Source organism: Drosophila suzukii, chromosome 3, assembly GCF_043229965.1.
Source record: "Drosophila suzukii chromosome 3, CBGP_Dsuzu_IsoJpt1.0, whole genome shotgun sequence".
Taxonomy (NCBI): domain Eukaryota; kingdom Metazoa; phylum Arthropoda; class Insecta; order Diptera; family Drosophilidae; genus Drosophila; species Drosophila suzukii.
The window spans coordinates 23,456,806-23,476,513 of record NC_092082.1 but is presented as its reverse complement, the minus strand read 5'-3'; the positions used below and the strand labels follow the sequence as shown (position 1 = coordinate 23,476,513).

Genomic DNA, 19,708 nt, shown 5'->3' with positions numbered 1-19,708 from the left:
GATAAGACATGCGATACTAAGATCTCAAGAATTCGCGTTTTGTATCCAAATAGTATCTACTTTTGAATTTGACAACGATTTCTGAACGCCGAACAGCGATAAATAATCAGAAACAAAAAACATAACTTTCCAAACCCAAGTAAAGGAAATAATATTCTGGGATTCTTTAGTTTTCAAATTTATTAAGGCGCTCTGATGAGATATTTTGAGGGTCACATTAAGATCTGAAGAATTCGCGGCTTAAAATTTGTTTGTTTTCTGTTTAAAAGAGTGTCTGTTTCTGAATTTGGCAACGAGTTCAGGGCCATCCCAACCACACGTGCTGCCAATATGGTGCATAGGAGTCGAAATCACCGAGCACCGAGCGCCAAACAGCGAACACGGCGACAAACAATGGCAAACAATGGCTTGCCGCGACTGCGGCTTATCGGGGCATGCAACATGGCGGCGGCCAAGTCACGTCTCAGCCGGCTGAGCTGCCGTTGCCGCACGGCAGTTGCCATTTGTTAGCGGAAAACAACACACAAGCCTGTTATAATACAGACACACCCGCCCGCTGACGTGCATACAAATTGCGAAATGAGGAACTCAAACAAGCGGCAAGTGCCACAGTTTAAATTGAAAAAATAATTCGCGAATTTTGCCAAGGTCGGTGGTGATGGTCCAAATGGAGATAAAGAGATGTTGCATCCTCGCCAACGCAAATATTTATCGGCACCGCACGAAAATGTCAAAGGCAATTGCCTTTCCCCGAAACAAAGCGCCACGCAAGTGCGTAAATTAAATTACACCTGCAAACGCGAACCTGTTGCGGTCAATTAATTTTAAATTACCTGCAGAGCTCCTAAATTATTGAGACTTTAAATCGGAAACGCATCCCACATGCAACAGTTGAGTTATTAAATTATTCAGATTTTCTATGCCCAATATACACACAGAAAAAAAAATTGATATGATATGATGGTCAATTTGATGAAATCCAGTATCAATTCGGCCTAGATACGGCACATATCAATTTGATATGTTCGAAATTGTAAAAACGATATTTCCGTAATATCATTTTTACATTATAGCGTATCAATTTTTTGAAATGTTTTGGTTGTAAATTTGATATTATTGTAAATTTGATATTGTAATTTCAAATGTACATTGTAGTAGAATGGATATTAAAAATATCAAATTGATATTATTGTAAATTTGATATTATAATTTCAAATCTACATTGTAGTAGATTGGATATTAAAAATACCAAAATGATATTATTGTAAATTTGATATTATAATGTCAAACACAAATTTAAATAAATAATAATATGCCAAATCTTTTTGATTATACGTTTTTATTACCTATTACAGTTTTTACAAAGAATTTGTATTTCATATTTACACCTCTTTTATATTTACATTGAGTCTTTATTTTTGTACTTAAATATATATTTCATATCTACACTTTTTTTTATATTTACGTTGAATCTTTATTTTTGTACTTATATATACTTATTAACTAAAATTTCTTTATTCTTATTAGCTTATTACTAGAGTTTATGTACAAATGAATCGGCGGGCCCTCAAAGTTTTCTATATTATCAATCTTATAATTTTCCAATTCAGCACCCACCACATAAGCTTGATAATGCTCGCTAAAATTGGAAACTTCAATTAACTGGGTAATAACAAAAATTGTTTTTCAAAAACTTTCCAGAATATCCAGAATCCCGCACTGCTCTCTTTTTGGGAATATATGCAGCAAGTCGCTATCGTTTATATATTTGAGCCTTTGGAAAGTAAAACAACAATCTGAAAACCAAAATTGTAAATTAATACACTATATTTGTTTTATATTTACCAATAAGACAGTCGTAACAGGACATTGGTAGGTCCTGATCAGTCAAGAAACTTAATAGTTCTTCCTTTTCAGACTCCGTCATTTTTTCTAAAAAAAAAAGGGCCAATATTTACATTTGTGTGTACGTGTTTGAGCGCAAAAACACTGTAAATTTTTATTCATACGAATGAATGTGCGTGTGAGAAACTAAAAATGCGCATGTGAAACTAACTAAATTTTCGCTAAATCAAGACACACATTGTCATACACACATAGTTACGCATGCACATACATATGTATGTATGGACAGATGCACGTGCTTTTCATTGTCGTAAGAATGTGCGTGTGAGAAGCAAAAAAATGCACAAGTGAAATTAAATAAACTCTCGATATATAAATTTCACTTATGCATTTTTTTAAACTACCCACACGCACATTCTTACGACAATGAAAAGCACGTGCATCTGTCCATACATACATATGTATGTGCATGCGTAACTATGTGTGTATGACAATGTGTGTCTTGATTTAGCATTTTTAGTTTCTCACACGCACATTCATTCTTACGGCAATGAAAAGTACGTGCATCTGTCCATACATACATAAGTGTGTATGAGAAGCGACTTTGCAGGACGGCGTAGAAATAAAAATTAATTTTTAAATGCAATTATGTTATGTTACTTGTTAAATTTGTTTTCACGCCGGCGCAGCCTCTACAGATACGCACGCTTACATACGTACGTATGTATGTATGTACACACATAGTTGCACGTGTTTTTCTTGTCGTAGGGCAGTCGTATAGTAAAAGCCACTCAGAAAACCGCACACGATTTTATTTTTTTCCACTTATTATGTTCTTATAACACTTTATACGTATACACATTATATATGAAGTTTACTTACCTGTTTTTTTCAACTTGGAGAAACACTACACTGACCATGCACGTCCGACCTGCATCAAAATAAAATTCAAGTGGCAAAAAATCCACTAAAACGCATCCTAGTGCAAGCGAGACAACATGTTCGAATTAGCCCAATTCGAATTTCGAATATATCCTTTTCGCTTCCACTCACGTGATTGATGTCGCCATATTGCTACATCCTCTCTTTTTCGATGTCAAGAAATTTCCGAAAAGAGAGAAATCGACAATTTGACATTTTTTGGTATCAATTTGACATTATTTGATGGTAAAAATGATATGTGTCTAAAAAACACAAATTTACCATGCGCATATCAAATTGATCCTGGCTCGGTTTTTTTTCTGTGCATGATCTTATTTGGAAATAAAACAAGCAAATACTATTTATGTCAGATCAAAAATCATTCAATTATAGTTAGGTCATTTGAAAATTGGGGTTTCTATCTAACGAATAAATAAACTAAAAATTAATTCAATATTTGTATAATGAAGAAGTATAACTAATTTATTCAACAAAACATTTAAATTATATTCATTTAACAATTGAAACTGTCACGATATTTTTTTCCGAGTCAAACTTTAGATTTTCCGCTGCTGGCAGCCATTTAAATGACACTTGTAAACAACATCAAGCTCTTCACGAACCAAGCCAATTAACGGCTTTCATTTATTCGAGTAACTATTATACGAAACACATTTGCTTATTTAATAACATAGGTGAAGTATCCCCTCTCAAAACAGAACACAGAAAAACCGGTTAAACTGAATAATTCAAAAATCAAAAATTAAAAGAACACGAAGCACTAGAGGGGAGTTGGTTTATAAATTTATTTGATAAATTATTAATTTATTTTAATTTAATGCATTTATTTAAATCTATTATTGCGCATTTAATTTTTAAAATGTATAACTTTTTCCGCCACAATAAATCCACACTTTTGTGTGGGCGAATCACTACAGTGTCGGAACAAAAAACATTGAATCAAGAGTAAATACGGAATTAAAAAAATACCTCAAGTGAGGTACACATGTACACAGCTTTTTGTGCATCCAAACCGGGTTGGTTTTCCCATTTTTGCAGCCATGCAAACAACACTAATGAACACCCTCATCCACCTGTGCGCCAGAAAAAAGGCAATTAATCAATCCGCGTTTGCACTTTGCAGAAACAAGAAAAAAGGCGCGAGCTGCGCCTGAAGCGATTCTGGCGCTCCCCCAAGACGACGTCCTCGGAGGACTCCACCGGCTATGAGAGTCCAACGAGGACCAAGGCGTCCAGTGCCGGCGGCAGCAGCGATGCCCAGCGCTTTAACCACCTGCACTACACCAGCCTCTCGCAGGGATCGGGCACCTCGTCCTCGGCGGGCGGAGCCACTGCGTCCGGAGCGGGCCCGGCGCCCATTGGGCCCTCCGGCAACAACAAGCCCTCCTGCTCGCTGCCACTGCTACAGGTGTGGCCCAGCCAGGTAGGCACTTGTCTCCCCATTTCTGGTTCTTTCTAGCACACGGTGGAGGGAAAAACACGTTCCAAAATAAGCAAGTTCCCATGGAATCCCCATTAAATATTTTATTACAGGTTTCAAAACATTATTCCGCTGCCCAAAAGTATGCAAATACTTATATTTGGCATCCACCAAATAATATTATGATACTTAATCTAAGTAAAATTAATTGAATTCCCTTAAAAAAAAATTCTTCTAAAGATTTACATAGGTTCCCAAACTTGAAACCCCTTAAAAAATTGCCTTGCTTAGTTATAAAACAAATATAAATCTAAAAAATCATACATATTAAATCCGTAGTTTTGGAACGTGTTTTTCCTCCCTGTGTATGCCAGCAACATAGAGTCAAAAGAAATCGTAGACCAATATATGTGTGTGGAGAAAAAGCAACCGCAACAGTTTAAAAAATTGGGGCTTTTTAGTTTTACGTTCTGTTTTTTGGAACCACTCGTATGCGAGTTGTTTTTATGCTGTGGCCAGTTGTGCGTTTTTGCGTTAATTTGTTTCTCCGACTCTCTATTTCTTCCCACTACACCAACACCACCAAACCCCACCAACACCACCAAACACCACCAACACCACCACCCGCCTCCAATACATACATACCCCCCTGTGTGTGCGTTGCGTGTTTGGCTCGGTTATGGCCATGGTTTTGGTTATGGTTTTGGATTGGTTTGGCCTTGGTTACGGTTCTGGTTCTGGTTCTGGTTATGATACTGGCACCGGTTCGGTTTTGATTGCTGGTCTGTTGTGGTAGCCGCTCCTGCGCCAGGAGGGCTTCGTTCAGTTGCGTCGTAACAGCGGCCCCGAGGGTCAGCGGGTATGGTTCCATCCAGTTCCTCTTTTTCCAGCCTCTAGTCTGCTCCACTTCTTTTCTCTACTCTCTATCCAACATATGCTACTCGTAACTCCCTAGCTAGACTTTTTGCATGCCTCGATTAACAACTTGAAAAGCCTCCAACGAGCTCTAACCGTTTTTGACTACTAACTGTATAAATCTGACCACAGTACCCATCTTGTTGAGGTTATTTTGTGTACTCTACACGTCTTTTTTACCTAGATCTCGTTATTCATGTAATACTATTGGGAATTTTTCGCTAAAAAATATTATTTTTCCATGCACCATTTTTGGCAAGGGTTGGTCGACAAATGCCAGGGGAATGCGGTTGAAATTGGCTGTATGCCACCAAATTGATTTCATTTAAGCTTGATTTTTGCGCTGTTTGCCTGTTATAGATTGGAATTTTAAAATTAAATTCTCGCCATTAAATAACTTAATTAAACATTAAAATAGTTTTAAAGCCCCGTGATTTCAATTCCAGTTCAATTAGGGACCTGTTTATGCTGATAAAAAAGAAGTCTTTCCAAGTCTTTCAAATATTTAAAACTAGAATTTTAGTTAATTTTTATTTATGGCTGATAAGAGTTTTCAAAAATTAAAAAAAAAAATTTTCTCACCTTTTTTAAAAAGATAAGATTAGAAACGACTTAAAATATCTAAAAAAAAGGTATAGCCTTGCAAAACAAATTAAAAACATCAACCTATTTTTAGTATAAATAGTTTTACGAATTTTTCACAACTTTGTAAATAGTTTTTGATCCATTTATCGGAATCTTCCTTCTCTTGTCGATCGACCTTGCTCTAACTTACCCAAAATCACCTCGAGTAAGTAAAACCCACGACCCAACACTTCTCCCTGTACAAAATGCAATCCCCACCCCGAAATAAGTTTTTGAACCACCTATCTAACCAATTCACCACCGAGAATAAGTCACTCCCCCCGAAAGCAGCGATTCCCACACTGCACCTGAGAACCGGCTTGAGAACTCCCCGAATCCCCCAAGTATCCCACAATGATATATCCCGCGGGATGCAAATGTAGCCTATCTTATATGTGCTCTGGACTCTTGCAGGATTCGCCGCGCGGCGAGGCGGATGGCCAGTCCTTCGTGTTCCCCGCCATCGTGGAGACGAGTGTCAGCAGTCCGGTGGCCGTGGAGGTGGCCAGCGGGAGCGGCAGTCTGGGGAGCACCAACCTGAGCCTCAACGCCAGGAGGAGCACCAACCACCTCAGCCTGTCCACGGACCGGCGGAGCTCCCTGTACTGTGATACCCTGCACGCCGGCGACTCCGGCATCGACTCGGTGCAGGCCTCGCCCTCGCCGAACGCCTTCATAGCTCCGCCGGGGGTGCACAGCCTGCCGCTGGGCCAGACGGGCGGAGGCTCCTGCCACGTGTCGCCCACCAGCACGCCCACCCAGGGGTCCCCCAACCTGTCCCTGGGCCGCCGGGGCATGCGGAACAGCATATGCGTGGTGCCCAGTGGCAATGGGCGACGGAAGTCGAGTGCCCTGCTGCATCCGGACCACGCACGGCTCTTCGCCCTGCGGATGAAGCACGCCGCCGCCCTGGAACGGGCCCAGACCTCGCCCGACCAGACCTCCATCGAGGACGCCAACGAGTTCCACGACAACGGACTGGCCACCAATCTGCGGCTGTGCTCGGCCTCCTCATCGACGACGTCGTCGCTGACATCCGTGGCCGCGGTCAGCCTGGGCGGCGCCGGGGGTCCGGGTGCGAACACCACCTGCGGCTCCTCCTCCGGCTCCGCCTACGCTGTGGGCGCGGCGGGCGTCCAGCAGCGCGTCTCCGATCCCTGGCTGCAGCCGCAATCGGACAGGGAACGGGACTCCCGGCACGATGGCAGGCGCAGGTCCTCGACGATGACCGCTCGCTACTCCCTGTTCGACGCCCTGGACCTGGAGTACGTGCTCTTGAGGGCCGCCGCCCGGGGTTCCGTGGGTCCCTACAGCCTCAGCGAGTCCATACACAAGCTCACCTTCACCCAGTCGCTAGCTTTTCCGGCCCTGGCTCGCGGCCTGGCCACCAAGCGGAGGAGATCGGCCACGCACACGAGCTCACGGCCGCTGAATCCCCATGAGTCCGGTCTGAATACCTGCGCCAAGGTGGTCACCGCCGTCGTCCTGGTGGCCCTGTCCTTCATGGTGTTCCTCATCGTCTACAAGTTCGTGCGGACGTGAGGGTTGCTCCTGGCCCCGGCGCCAGAGCTCCCAGTCACATATCAGGCCAACTATGGAGCGGAGGAGGGGTCTTCGGCGTCCTCCGTCATCTCGTCGGCGGGCCGCAGTCTGGGGAAGCACATGTCGGGGTTCAGGAGCAAACTGGGTCTGCGTCAGCCCGACTTTGAGTGATCCTTGAGGAGAACGGTGGGACAGGCATTGAAAAACGCTGGTCAGCAACATTTGTAGTACTTTAAAAGTTTCGATGTTATTGTTTCTTTTTAAAAAATCAAAGGCGAATTCCATTATGCGGATATTCCACGGGATTGTTCGAAACATTCATCAGGGAATTATTTTATCATACTATACGATTTTACGAGCGATTTTTAAGTGCGAGCCAGACAGCTCAAATTTAATGAGAAAAATTGTAACAACCGATAGGCACTTCTTGTACTCTAAGGGCTTGTGAAGAAATTACTTCCCAAGATGATAAAGCCTAAAGTGACCAAGCATTCTTATCCAAACAAACTCTAAAGAGTGAGTTGAACAATGCCGTGGAATAACCGCATTAGAAATGTTTAAATTGAGACAGACAAATCTAAAAAAAGGGATTTCGTTAAATGAAACACTTATTTTTAAATCTCAACAGCTGTTTTGTTTAAATTTAAATCACTTTAAATGTGAAGGCTACGAATTTATCTAACTTTTTTTGAGGATTTAACATTTCTGAGGGCTGATTTCTCGATGTCATGTTTAGGTTCTACTTCGAATCTGTCTGACAGTGTTAACATGAAGTTAAATGGTTCGGAAGGATAAATTGGTTTTCTTCAAGTCATGTTCATTTTATGTACAACAAATCTGTGCAGTCTCTCATCACAAGAATCAGTGGAAAATACGGTTAGAATAAGCTGAAGTTGTGACTACCGACAAACTTAACAAGAACGTTACCTCTTATGAAGAGTTTATTATGAAAAAAATTATTTTAATCAAATTTCAGGGAGCTCTTTTAACAGTCACTTTAATTTTAATTACAACGTACAACTGAAATCGAAACCATTATTGAGTACCAAAAAGTAGCTGACCGGTGCAATTTTTGTGATAAACTATCAATGAAGCAAATTTCCACAAAAGAAAAAAAACACATACTCAAAAGTGAAACAAAAATGTAAGTTAATGGAATAACAAATTAAAGGCTTAAACATTTAGTAAAAACAGCTTCAAGAGGCTTGCCAGAGTTTCATCAAATTTATAATATACTTATGGATATGAATATTTTTTTATAAATATAAAAAGTCGCTGCTCGCATTTCCTAGGCTCCTATTTAGCAAAGAATTTTGGATAAAACTCGGAATACAGTTTCATTGTTTGCAGTTGAAGTGCCTAACTAATTTTTTAAAAGTATTAAAAATTACATTAGAATTCTGCTTAATTTTGTTCTCTTCTTAAAATCGAATTTAGAAATTGGCAGCTGCTTTAAAACTGAACTGTTTTTGCGCTGCAGTAGTCCAAAAAGAATTTCCCAGTAGATAAACTTTTTTGAAGGGAATATATTATTGGTAGAGGGAATTGGGAGGATATGTAATGAAGGGCATTTAGTTTTGCATCTTTAATTTTGGTTAACATTAATACGACAATTACAAATCAGAATCTATCATCCAAAGAATATGTTTCTATACACTTTAAGTTATTTGTTATTAATTAAACAGATTTGTATTGTCTAATATCAGCATCTTTCAAAGTGTTTAATTCTGTTTATAAATACAAGGGAGCTCCTGTGTCAATTGAAAATGCAAAAGCAATTTCTTATCTTATTATCCATGTTAACCAATGCTTAGCCCATCTTTTCAACATTCCCCACAACCCCCAAAATACCATTTTAGTGTTGAATTATTGGCATTAGTTTTAAGGGTCAGGAATATTGGCAGACGATTAGAAGCCTACAAATAAACGAATAATTTGTACTGAGTTGTTGGACGACTAGATGATGGCGGAATGATATGATTAAATGGAAATCCAGGCATATTAAATTAACATATTTATGGTAGCTATATATAGTTATACAAGCAAATAGATATGTATATGTATACAGGTATTATATATATGTATATGGGTGTTTATAAATGTATACCTAAGCGGCTTAAATGTGACAAAGCACTTGCTGAAATACCAATACAAACTCTCTACTCTTAACTTGCTGCCTTACTTTCCTCTAGTGAAAATAGTTTAAACGAAAACAAGATCGATGAACAAAGTCCCGACTAACAAATTCTTCATAAATTGCTGCCTTACTTTCCTATACGAACTAAAAAGAAAATCGAACAAACCCTTTTGAAAGAATCCTCTTTAACTCTCAGAGCTTTTTTCTATTTCCTCTTCGAGCTTGGCCTACCAACCCAAAAATATGCAAAAACCAAAAACATTTTATATAGAGTAAACAAATATATACTAAATGTAATGTTAAATAATTGATATTAATATTAAAGCTGGCTAAATGATAAACATTTTGTTGCATAAGTATAAGTTATTCCTTCCTCTCTGTTTTGCATTAATAATTTCAACATTTGTCGATGGCATTCATCAATATTTATGCATAGTTTTACGACCTTCTCTTTTTCGTTACGATTGGTGTGCAACCAACTATGGTTAAATAAAAAAATGCATATTAAATGTGACACAAACAGAAATGAGAAGAAATGAAAAACCAACTGTATCCGTAACTGAAGCAAGTTGAAACGTGCAACAATAAAAGGAAGAAATTTTCAAATAAACCATTCCGTCTGTGTTTCCTTTCCCTTTGTGATTTCGTGAATGTTACGGGCGAGCATTAAATTGAAAATGTTACATTTTCACTATCGCATTTACGTCTCGATTTTCCTACGGCTTCCGGGAATTGCCAATAACTAATTGAGAGTGACGTGGCACGGAGAACCGGAGCTAATGAAGATGATGATGATTTATGGAGGGCTTCGATCCTCAGAGGAAGAAGTCGGAAGCATAAATGCTGCTAATGGAGGCGAATTAAAGTTGTAAGTTGAGAGCTACAAGAACGTACTTCGATTTATGGGGAAACAACGTTAAAAGTATTTAAAGCTTTACCTTATTGAATTTCTGCCAAATAAACATATATATTAAGGACCAAAAAGGAAAAACTCTTTATGAGAAGAGGCAACTTCCTATAAATCAATTGTTTGTTTATTATATAACACTACTATTTTAACACCATTTACATGTTTACTAAGAGGTAAGAGGTTATTTATTTTGAGAGCTACAAGAACGTATTTCGATTTATGGGGAAACAACGTTAAAAGTATTTAAAACTTTACCTTATTGAATTTCTGCCAAACAAACAAATATGCATGTATTAAGAACCAAAAAGGAAAAACTATTTATTAGAAGAGGCAACTTCTTATAAATCAATTGTTTGTTTATTATATAAAATTACTATTTCAACACCAGTTACATGCTTAATAAGAGGTAAGAGGTTATTTATTTTCTATATTACATTATTTTATTATATTTCTATTGTAACACCATTTAAATTTGTATTGACTAACTGAACGGCTTTGAGTGCACAGAAAGTCCATCAAAAATTAAATAGCTTACTAAATTCTCAAAAGCAACCAAATAAATATGGATTTTAGCAAGTATTGATTATTTTCAACCAAACATAAATTACGAACACGTTCAATTCTTAGCCAACAAGCAAAATCGAATTATTTTTGTTTTAAAACAATTTTAATTGAAGCTCTCGAAGTCTTTAATTGCACTCAATTAAAGATGAATAATAAGCAGCTTCTGATTGCAAAACATTATAGATGTATGGTAAGGAAGGCTTGAAGCACTCATATTTCTTTATTTTACATATAACCCATTTAATTAATTTGATTTTAAAAGGGCAGCTATTAACTGAGCGAAAAGAGTCCAAAGTTAAACACCGTAATTATAAGCAAATGCTGAACAATTAGTTGTCATTATTATTTCAGTAGCCAGTTAAAAAGATATTCTGTTCAAATATTAATCAAGCCTTTCAGTTCACATTCATTAAAAAATCATGCCGTGTTTGAAGAACGAACCACTAATAATTGAATTGTCAGTGAGCTGGCAGCGTTGCATATTTACGCAATCGATTTAACGCAGATTGATGGGCCGCAGGAACTTTACAAATGGCAGGAAATAAGTTGTTTTGGGAACTTTGCCCAGTTGAGAAGTGCCTCCCCATCTCCAGCCTCCCATTTGGCCAAGCAATCACAGTTGGAATTCGAGAAATTCGCAAAGTTCTTCGGGCTTTGTGATAAATCGGGCTGTCGTTGGTTGTCTTTCGGGCAAGTTGCTAATCTAAATAATTAAGCAAGCCAAATTTGATTTTCCAGGGCAAGTGTACACCACCATATGGGCATGTAACACCCACATTTCTGTGCGTGTGTTGCCAACTAATTTAGCCATAAAGGGCAAAGCGAACCCGACGGCCAGTCGAAATGGAATGAAAACAGTGACTGACTGAGGGCAGGGCAAAGGACATTTGGCACAGATTGCCAGAACTGGGCCAGAACATTTGACGAAAGCCCGGCAGGATTTAAGGAACTGGGGCCGGAAGAGTCCATTGCCAAATACACACATATGGTGTTCGGGGGATGGGGTCTGGTCTGGTGCATAATTAAGCACGCAAACCGCAGAGAAACAAAAGTAAAAGCCCCAAAACGGAATCAGTGGCTGTGGACGGATCCATAACAGGGTAAATACAATTTTCAGGACCTTCGATTGCTCCTGGCCGGATATACTTTTATATATGTGCATTTGTATGGCACATCGCGTATACGCAGTGTGTGACCAGTGGGGAACGAGTGCGTAACAATTGCCCAAATAATTGAAATGAAATTTTAAACGATTCACTGCATCGAAGCGGTCCGAAATGGTGACTTTCGATTTTAAGGCTCTGCTTTTGGTTGCATTAAAAGTATTTCAACAGCTTTTGCTTGGCTGCACAGGGGAAAAATACTTTACGAAGCCTTAGTTATTAAAACCATTTATTTTTTATATTAAATAATGTTTAAAACATTTATCAAATTTAATTTTGCCAGGTCACTTTATTTAACATTCCTAGGCATTGATTTGTTTCAATACTCTTATAAAAATATTTTACGAATCTTGTATTATTCAGTACTAAAATACCAAATAGTCATTAATCAATGTATTTTATTTTATTTTGCCTGGTCACTATAATGAATGTCCCAAGGTTTTGGTCATTTTAATCATTTTTAATATTATTAGAAAAATATCTTGCGAAACTTTAATTATAACGATTTAATTATTTAAAAGCATTGATAAATTAAGATTAATTTATTTATTTTATTTTAGCTTATCTGGTCACTATATTGAATACTATATTCCAAGGAATTGGAATATTTTTGTGTTATAAAGAATAACTGCTCAAAAAGTGCATGGATTCAAAGTAGAATATTTCAATATTTCCCGAACCCATTATGACAATAATAACAAGCGATTCCCAGTAGATTGTTAATAACAACTATATACCCAATTTTTCACATGTGCCTGCTGCTGCCGTCTGTGTTGTATTTGTACCTTTTGATACGCCTGGGCCGAGTATTTTTAGCCCTCAAGGTTGCCAGAACATCGGATGCTCATGCGGATGTGGATGATTTGAAAAGTGGTAGGCAACAGTTAGCAGGTGGGTGGTGGGTGGTGAACCTTTTCAGAGGTGCAGGAAGGGGGTTGAGCACACACGAGCCGCCGCCTTGAGAACCACCGCAAATGCACCTGTTTTATTTTATTTCCCCTGCCTTTGTGTTGAAACTTGTTGCAAATGCGAGTTGTAGCTGCAGCGAGCATCTGTCGAGGCCTTGACTCTGACTGTGGGTGTCCTTGGATTTCGGATTGGGGACCTTGGGCAGGAATTGAAAATTTTGTCGGCCTGCTAAGGTCTCAGCAAGAGCAATATATTCGGCCTTTTTGGGGAACGAATGGCCGAGAGGAGTTTGTTCCGAACTAGGAATAAATGCATGCAATCAAAGAAGGAAATTATATGTGCATACATTTGTGTGCATCCGGGCTATAAATTTTGATTGCTGGGAAACTTCAGCAAGATTCTTGGCCAAATCTTTACAAGTCAAGCATGTGAAATCATTTAGCTGTTAAATCAATTTCAGAACATTCCATTCTACAAATTGGTGTATGAACCACAAGGGTTAAGTGGCAAAACCTCTTTCAACTATAAATACTTTTGTTTGTCTGTTCATCAGACTATTTCTTAGTAATACACATAATTGACAAGCGTATTTTATAGGCCCGTGTTCGCCCTGAAGAGTTTGTATTCCTAATTTGTTCTCGAGGCTGCCATTCCATTGGCTTGTAAAATTAATCGTTTACACAATCTATTTAAACTCCAATAAATTTTCTAAAATGTTATTTCCTTTTAATTTCAAAATAATGTTTTTACGTATTCCACGTATTTACCTAAGCTCATTGTCTCGGGTTTGTTTTAAATTTGTTCACCCCTGAATTATTGAAAATAAACCCAATCGCGTTTTCGCAGCCTTCGCAAAAGGTCAAACTAAATTAGATTTAAATTTTAAATTACGCACACGATGAAAGTAATTTGCCTACAAATTTTGCAAATGATGATCCGCCAAATTGAATGAAGGAGGCCTTTGTGGACGGGGACGCCAGCCAATTAGGGTGGGGAAATGGTGTTATACAACAAGATAGGACCTTCTGTGCCGAAGCCTTGCGCAGACCTTTTGCATTTCAATTAAAAATGATTAAAGATACACAGGAAAAGGTTAAAAGGCGCGCATGCAGCACAAAATTTGTTGCGGGCAAATAACTTTCAAGGGGAAAGGAAAACAGCCAACAGGAAAAGCAGTGGAGGCAGAGCTGGAAAACTGTCACACACACACTCGAGCAAACAGATAACCAGTTAAGATTTTCCTGGCCATATATTTTTTTGTGGTTGCATATTTTATGCAAACGTAGGCCCAAGGATTGGAGGGAAAAGTGGGGCCTGCAACCATGAAAATTAGTTTTGCTGACTGCAAAGGGAAGGAAAACAAATGCGGATACGCTTTTTTTACGAGCTAAGTCGGAAACTCGAAACTTCAGTGCAGCAGAAAGCAAAAGCACAAGGAAGGAACTGAAAGAAAAGCGCGTGCAGTGGGTTTTCCCCGCCTCAACGCAATCGGAAAAAATGATCGAAAAGTGGAGGGTCGAGAGGAAGGAAAAGCGACACAGTGTCTGGATGTCGACGCATGTTTCTGGCTCCATACTTCCTTTCCCCGTTTTTGTTGCTTTTTAACAATTCTTTTAGGATTTCCTTAATAAAACTTGCAGGGTAAAAAAAAAGCTTAAAAGTCAATTAGGTCTTTAACATGTTCACAGTATTTATTAACTTAACTAAAAATTGTTTTTATGTTTTTCTCATCTTAAAATGGGTTATATTTTAATAAACAAACGTAACTATTATGTACACGTAATTCTACACCAATTCAATAAAAAATAAATAATTATTTACTAAAAATAATTTAACATTGTTATATACAATATTTTAAAACAAGAAAGAACGCTGTAATCGATGGCTTCCACTATTAGATACCTCTTACTCAGCTAAGCGTAGTGCGAGGGAGATGGATATATGCATGCATTAAATAGGCTGTTTCCGCTTGCACACTTTATTTGCTTCTAACTTTTTAATGAATCGACTGATTTTAATAATTTTTGGTTTTATATTTAAAGATTTTTTGGTTATATATTTTTTTCTCTGTACCAGAAATAAAATCACAAACAGCAGCAGCCGAAATGTCTGCAATTTCAATTCGACAACATATGTCTCCCTCTGTCATTTTTTCAATTTGCCCTTGGCTAATGTGTTATGTGCCCTGTGCTTTCTTTTAATGAATTTTAAATGTAATACATGCACTCAAATTGGTGTCTTAATAAGCACTGTGCCGGGCACAACTATTTGCAAATTCAATGCGAGGCGGGCGAATAAGAGGAGATTTTCCCGGGTCCAAGTTCGTCCTGCGACTGACAGCTAATTGAGCTCAGCCTGCTCCTTACGGGCTATTTTACGGCCCCAAGGAACCCGCACAAAGGCCGCACACGCACACACCTGAGCCTGGAACTGAAGCTTAACCTGAAATCGGGCCTGAGTCTCAGGTCCCGACTGTCCGCCCACTCTCGTAAGACAATTATGAAATGCGTTTTTTATAGCCCTATTATTGCCGGGGTTCTGGGCCGTTTGGGGGGACAACGGGCTGCCGGGCCATGGCACACAATCGGGCTTTGTTATATGGCCAAGATCGCTTTGTCTCGGCCTGCCGTTGATTAAAAATATACGTGCTTGCTGCTTGCATAACAATGTCTTTTGCTTCAAGAAAAATCAAATTTGTTTCTGGTTGAAGCGATTAAATTTCAAATGTTGAGACAAAAATCTACGCCCAAGATGGTTAGTAAAAGGTAATTCATCATAAGAAGCTTACGAAGTGCTTTGTTTCAGCAAAGTTCAGAGAAATGCAATGTCCTTTTTAACAGAAATGTTTACTCACTAATTAAAACTTAAGATAACACAATAAAGTTGACTAAAAATTCAGCCTGAATGCATAAAATTTCAATACATTTTCTGCTCATATCATTTCATGCGTTTCTCTATGTTGTTAACATACAAAAGTTCTAATATCAAATTTTGGGATGAAAAAAGTTTTAACATTCGACTTAAAATACTTTTTGAAATATTTTCATGAGGATTTCAACGCGTATTGTCAGAAGGAATATTGAACCGTGCACCCCCACTAGCACCAACAGCTCAAATTTTCATAATTTTTAATTTTTAAACTTTCACCGCTCTTTCTCCCAAGCCAGTGATTTTCTTAAAGTCTTCTTATGCAATCCATTAAGTTTTGCGATAGCCTTCGATCAGGTATCACTCGCTAAGTGGGATCCTCGAAGCAGATTTTTAATTTTGCGGCTACAATGGGCCAAAAGTAAGGTGAATTCGTACACCTTTATAAAATAAACCTGGTTCGCTTGGCTCATGATACATAACGAATGTAAAAAAGTAAAACATTTGACTTGAGAAACTCCACTATGCACTTCAAATGCCTTTTTAAATTGGACCTAGTGTACGGTTTTGACAATCACTTTATAAAAAAATGTTTTTAATTAAAATTGCATTTATATGTATACATATAAAAATCAAAAAGGCCTGAACAGTTGTAAAGAATTTAACTTACATCATGATTTTGTACTAATAATTACGTTAATTACACGCCAGCAGCAATGTATCATGTATCACGAAAAGGTAGCGTTCTACTTTTACGCTCATTTTTTACTGATCATGATGCAAGAAATTTTGCATCATGATTAGTAATCATGTGCGTTCAGCAGAACTATTGTAAGAATTCCAGCACTGATCAGGAATCATGTTGTTCTGCTGAACGCGACCAATATGATCAGAAACAACGAAGCTAGATTTTTATATCCGTTAATCGTATGGAAAAGCGAACAGATTCTACGCGTTCTTAAGAAGCGGAAGTTTGTTTTACCCACATTTTTGAAGATTTTGCAGATTTCTTTAGCAGATTTTGTATTTCATTTAAAATTTAAAACAAATTAACTGGTATCTGATAGTCGAGGCAGACGACAATAGCGTTTTTTTCCGATGGGAGTTATAGGTTATAGTTAGTATATATACCTGCTGACTGCTTGTGAAAGTTGTTTCAGAATAGCTTTGAAACTGAGCGATTAGCTTGCGATTCAACACAAAAATGCTTTACTTATTTGAAACGATTCAAATTTTGAAACTAACGTATTCCAACTTCAAGACGCTGGCAACCCTAAAACTGTCGTCTGCAGCTTGCGATAGTTGGAATTTTTGCCACCCCTCAAACGGCCACACTCCTTGGCGGCATCGTCTTTTACTACCAAGAAATAATTCTAAATTAGAATAAATACAGTGGAAAACATGCAGCACGAACCCGAGGAACAGACTTTCCAACTCCAGGCTTTGGAGATACGCGAACCAGATGGCAATTTCGATCCTAAGAAGGCGCCAGAGTCCGGAGAGGAGTACCTAATGCACATGTTGTACGAGAGGAAGCGATGTCCGGCGGTGGTGACCAAAAGATCGCCCAAAATCAGGGATAATGCGGGAAACAACACCTTTGAGATGCTGGATAATGTAGGTGTGAATTACACTCTATAGACGGGTTATTTAATTATATATATAATTAGCCCGCCTTGCCGCCCTTTAAGTGCCTGCTGCCCACACCCGAATGGCGGGCCGAACAGGTGAAATCCTTCCAAGCAGCCCGCTCCCAGGTGCTAGTCCTTCGCATGGAGCTAGTCAACCACAACTACGACCAGTCCGGGGAACCCCCTTTGACCTCGGACCAGGACAAGTGGCAGGAATTCTGCCGTAGTCAACAGCCCCTCCTGAGCACTCTCCTCCATCTGTCCCAAAGCGATCTGGAACTCCTGCTGGAAAGGCTCAGTAAGTGGCTGCAGGACTCCGACTCCTCGGTGGACCTTCTCCAGGACGTCTGGCTAGCTCGCTGGCTGTATGCCACCTTGGTCTGCCTGCATCTGCCCCTGGAGCCCCATGTGTTCAGCACCCTTCGTTACATTGCCCGATCCTGCATCCACTTAAGGAATCAATTGAATGCGGAGGAAGTGCAACGAGCAGCACCCTACAACCTATTACTAACCCTCATTGTTCAGGTCTTTGCACAGAGTGATTTTAAGGATTACATTTAAGGTATTTAATTCTTTATTTCATTAAACCCTAATATAAGCACAAAATGACTGGATAGTAAGCCAAGAAGCTACTTTGTTAATTATGGTTACATCTTTTGAACTCAACAAAACTAATATTATCTTTATTATTTCCCTTTCTATTTCATTCTGAAGCGATATTGTTTTTAGTCATTAAATTAAATTAAAAGTGAAATTCAACCTATATAAGTTTACATTTTGTCACTAACTGAAATCAGCCTATTCATATTGTTCTTAAGTAATTCGCCAAACAACTTTATTAAATAAAATGTCTCGTAAGTTAAAAACCTTGCATTCTTGGAAAATATGACTCGGCATTATATTTATTGCTTTTCAATTTATTTAATAAGTAGAAAACATGCGTCTGTAGGCTTGACAGATATCACAGCTGATGTGGTGATCATCCAAAGGGTTGCTACAACTGGACAAATGGCTGCACTGCGTCAACGAGGAACTCTGGCTGAGACTACTTAGCTGAGTTGTGCTCGAACAGGTGGACAGCCGTCGCTCCTGCTGTTTCTGTTCCTCGGGGGAAGCTCCTCTCCATCCCGCATAGCTTGCACTGGGGCAACAATTGGATTTTCTGCCATGGCACACGGTTTGCTGCTTTCGGCGCTGGTCCAAATGCTCCAGACACCGGCTCTCCACGTGGCGGTTGACCGGAGGTGTCGACTCTTCTCTGAAACTGGAGCAACTGCAGCCCCTCCTTCGGTCCTGCGTGGTCAATTGCGCAGAAAGCTCCACTTTTGGTGCCAGGATTCCGGGAAAAGCAGGCGTCGCCTTCATCAGCAGCTGGACATTGGAGCTGTGGGCGCAACTCAATCGAGGAATAGTTGGCTGCATCACGTCCGAGAGACTTCCCACAAAGTAGGCCAGCCGTCGACCGTTCTGCCAGACGGTTATCTCCAACTGCTCAGCTTTCAGCAGCTGGTGCATATCCTCCAAGCATCCAACACTCTTGAAATATCCCTCCATGGTGAATTGGTCGTGGCACAGCATAGGAAACCGCGGCTCCATCGCTCCAGTTCGAAAGTAGTAGCCCAAGGTCTTGACGGTGGCCTCCAAAAAACCGTGCGAGCAAAGCCAAACGCCTGGACAGGTAAGCTGGAAGTATAAGTAGCGTTGAAATCAAAGGAAACCCACCGGTTCCACCACCAACCGCATGAAGTTGAAGGTCTAACTTCACATAGAATCTTTTGTGAGACATTTCTCTGCTGGTTTCAAGTGAAAGTCGGCTTGACTGCCGGAAGGGAGCCAACTTGTGGGTATTTGGGGATGGGGTGCAAGCGCATGGTTCTTTGTTTTGGAGCCACTGGTTGCCGGGGCAGCGGTTAAAAGTGAAATTCAAAGTCGATTGCTTGGCGATAGCGTGAACCAAGAGTTGGAGCAAAAGCAATCGAAGATATGGAGCTATTTTCCACAAAAATAAAAAGATTAATCGAAGAAGTAATTTTAGCATTAAAAAATCAAATAAATAAGCAAGAGTAATTATAAATTAACAAATAGTTTAAACATTTAAATACAAATACAAGGATAATTTATTTAGCTACCGCCTAAGCCATTGAAAATATTTAAAAAAATTGTATATAAGCTAAAATTATATTACATATTTAAAATATTTATATTCACTTTATGTAATAATTTTTTGTTTTTGAAAAC

General features: G+C 39.1%; 3 protein-coding genes and 1 long non-coding RNA gene across 6 annotated transcripts in view; 2 read left to right on the top strand and 2 right to left on the bottom strand.

Annotated features, from left to right (window-relative positions):
* LOC108020750 (uncharacterized) overlaps window positions 1-10,038 on the top strand; it is a 31,662-nt gene extending 21,624 nt beyond the window's left edge. Inside the window, exons 3-5 of one of the 2 annotated variants that reach the window (XM_070995858.1) lie at window positions 3,911-4,210; window positions 5,004-5,066; window positions 6,161-10,038. In XM_070995858.1, coding sequence (XP_070851959.1) covers window positions 3,911-4,210; window positions 5,004-5,066; window positions 6,161-7,288 — 1,491 coding nt within the window. In that variant the 3' untranslated portion in view covers window positions 7,289-10,038. The remainder of the gene's footprint in view (window positions 1-3,910; window positions 4,211-5,003; window positions 5,067-6,160) is intronic. The other variant, XM_070995859.1, reaches the window with a different exon arrangement.
* On the bottom strand, window positions 1,089-3,089 carry LOC118877749 (uncharacterized). Of its 2 annotated transcripts, none has more exons than XR_011604430.1 (3): window positions 3,049-3,089; window positions 1,846-2,930; window positions 1,089-1,796 (listed from the first exon to the last, which is right to left on the bottom strand). It is a non-coding gene; the product is annotated as an uncharacterized lncRNA (long non-coding RNA). The 2 variants fall into 2 exon arrangements; XR_010654477.2 differs by having other exon boundaries at window positions 1,099-1,796; window positions 1,846-1,932; window positions 2,728-3,083.
* A 7,167-nt stretch (window positions 10,039-17,205) lies between the features above and the next one.
* Window positions 17,206-18,354, top strand: Gem2 (Gemin 2). The gene is made up of 2 exons (XM_017089082.4): window positions 17,206-17,456; window positions 17,510-18,354. The coding sequence occupies exons 1-2, from the start codon at window positions 17,241-17,243 to the stop codon at window positions 18,029-18,031; spliced, it is 738 nt and encodes a 245-aa protein (XP_016944571.4). The 5' UTR covers window positions 17,206-17,240; the 3' UTR covers window positions 18,032-18,354.
* On the bottom strand, window positions 18,289-19,411 carry LOC118877540 (uncharacterized). The gene is made up of 2 exons (XM_036816596.3): window positions 19,209-19,411; window positions 18,289-19,153 (listed from the first exon to the last, which is right to left on the bottom strand). Exons 1-2 carry the CDS (start codon window positions 19,254-19,256, stop codon window positions 18,392-18,394), a joined length of 810 nt encoding a protein of 269 aa, XP_036672491.3. The 5' UTR covers window positions 19,257-19,411; the 3' UTR covers window positions 18,289-18,391.
* Between the last annotated feature and the right edge of the window lie 297 nt (window positions 19,412-19,708).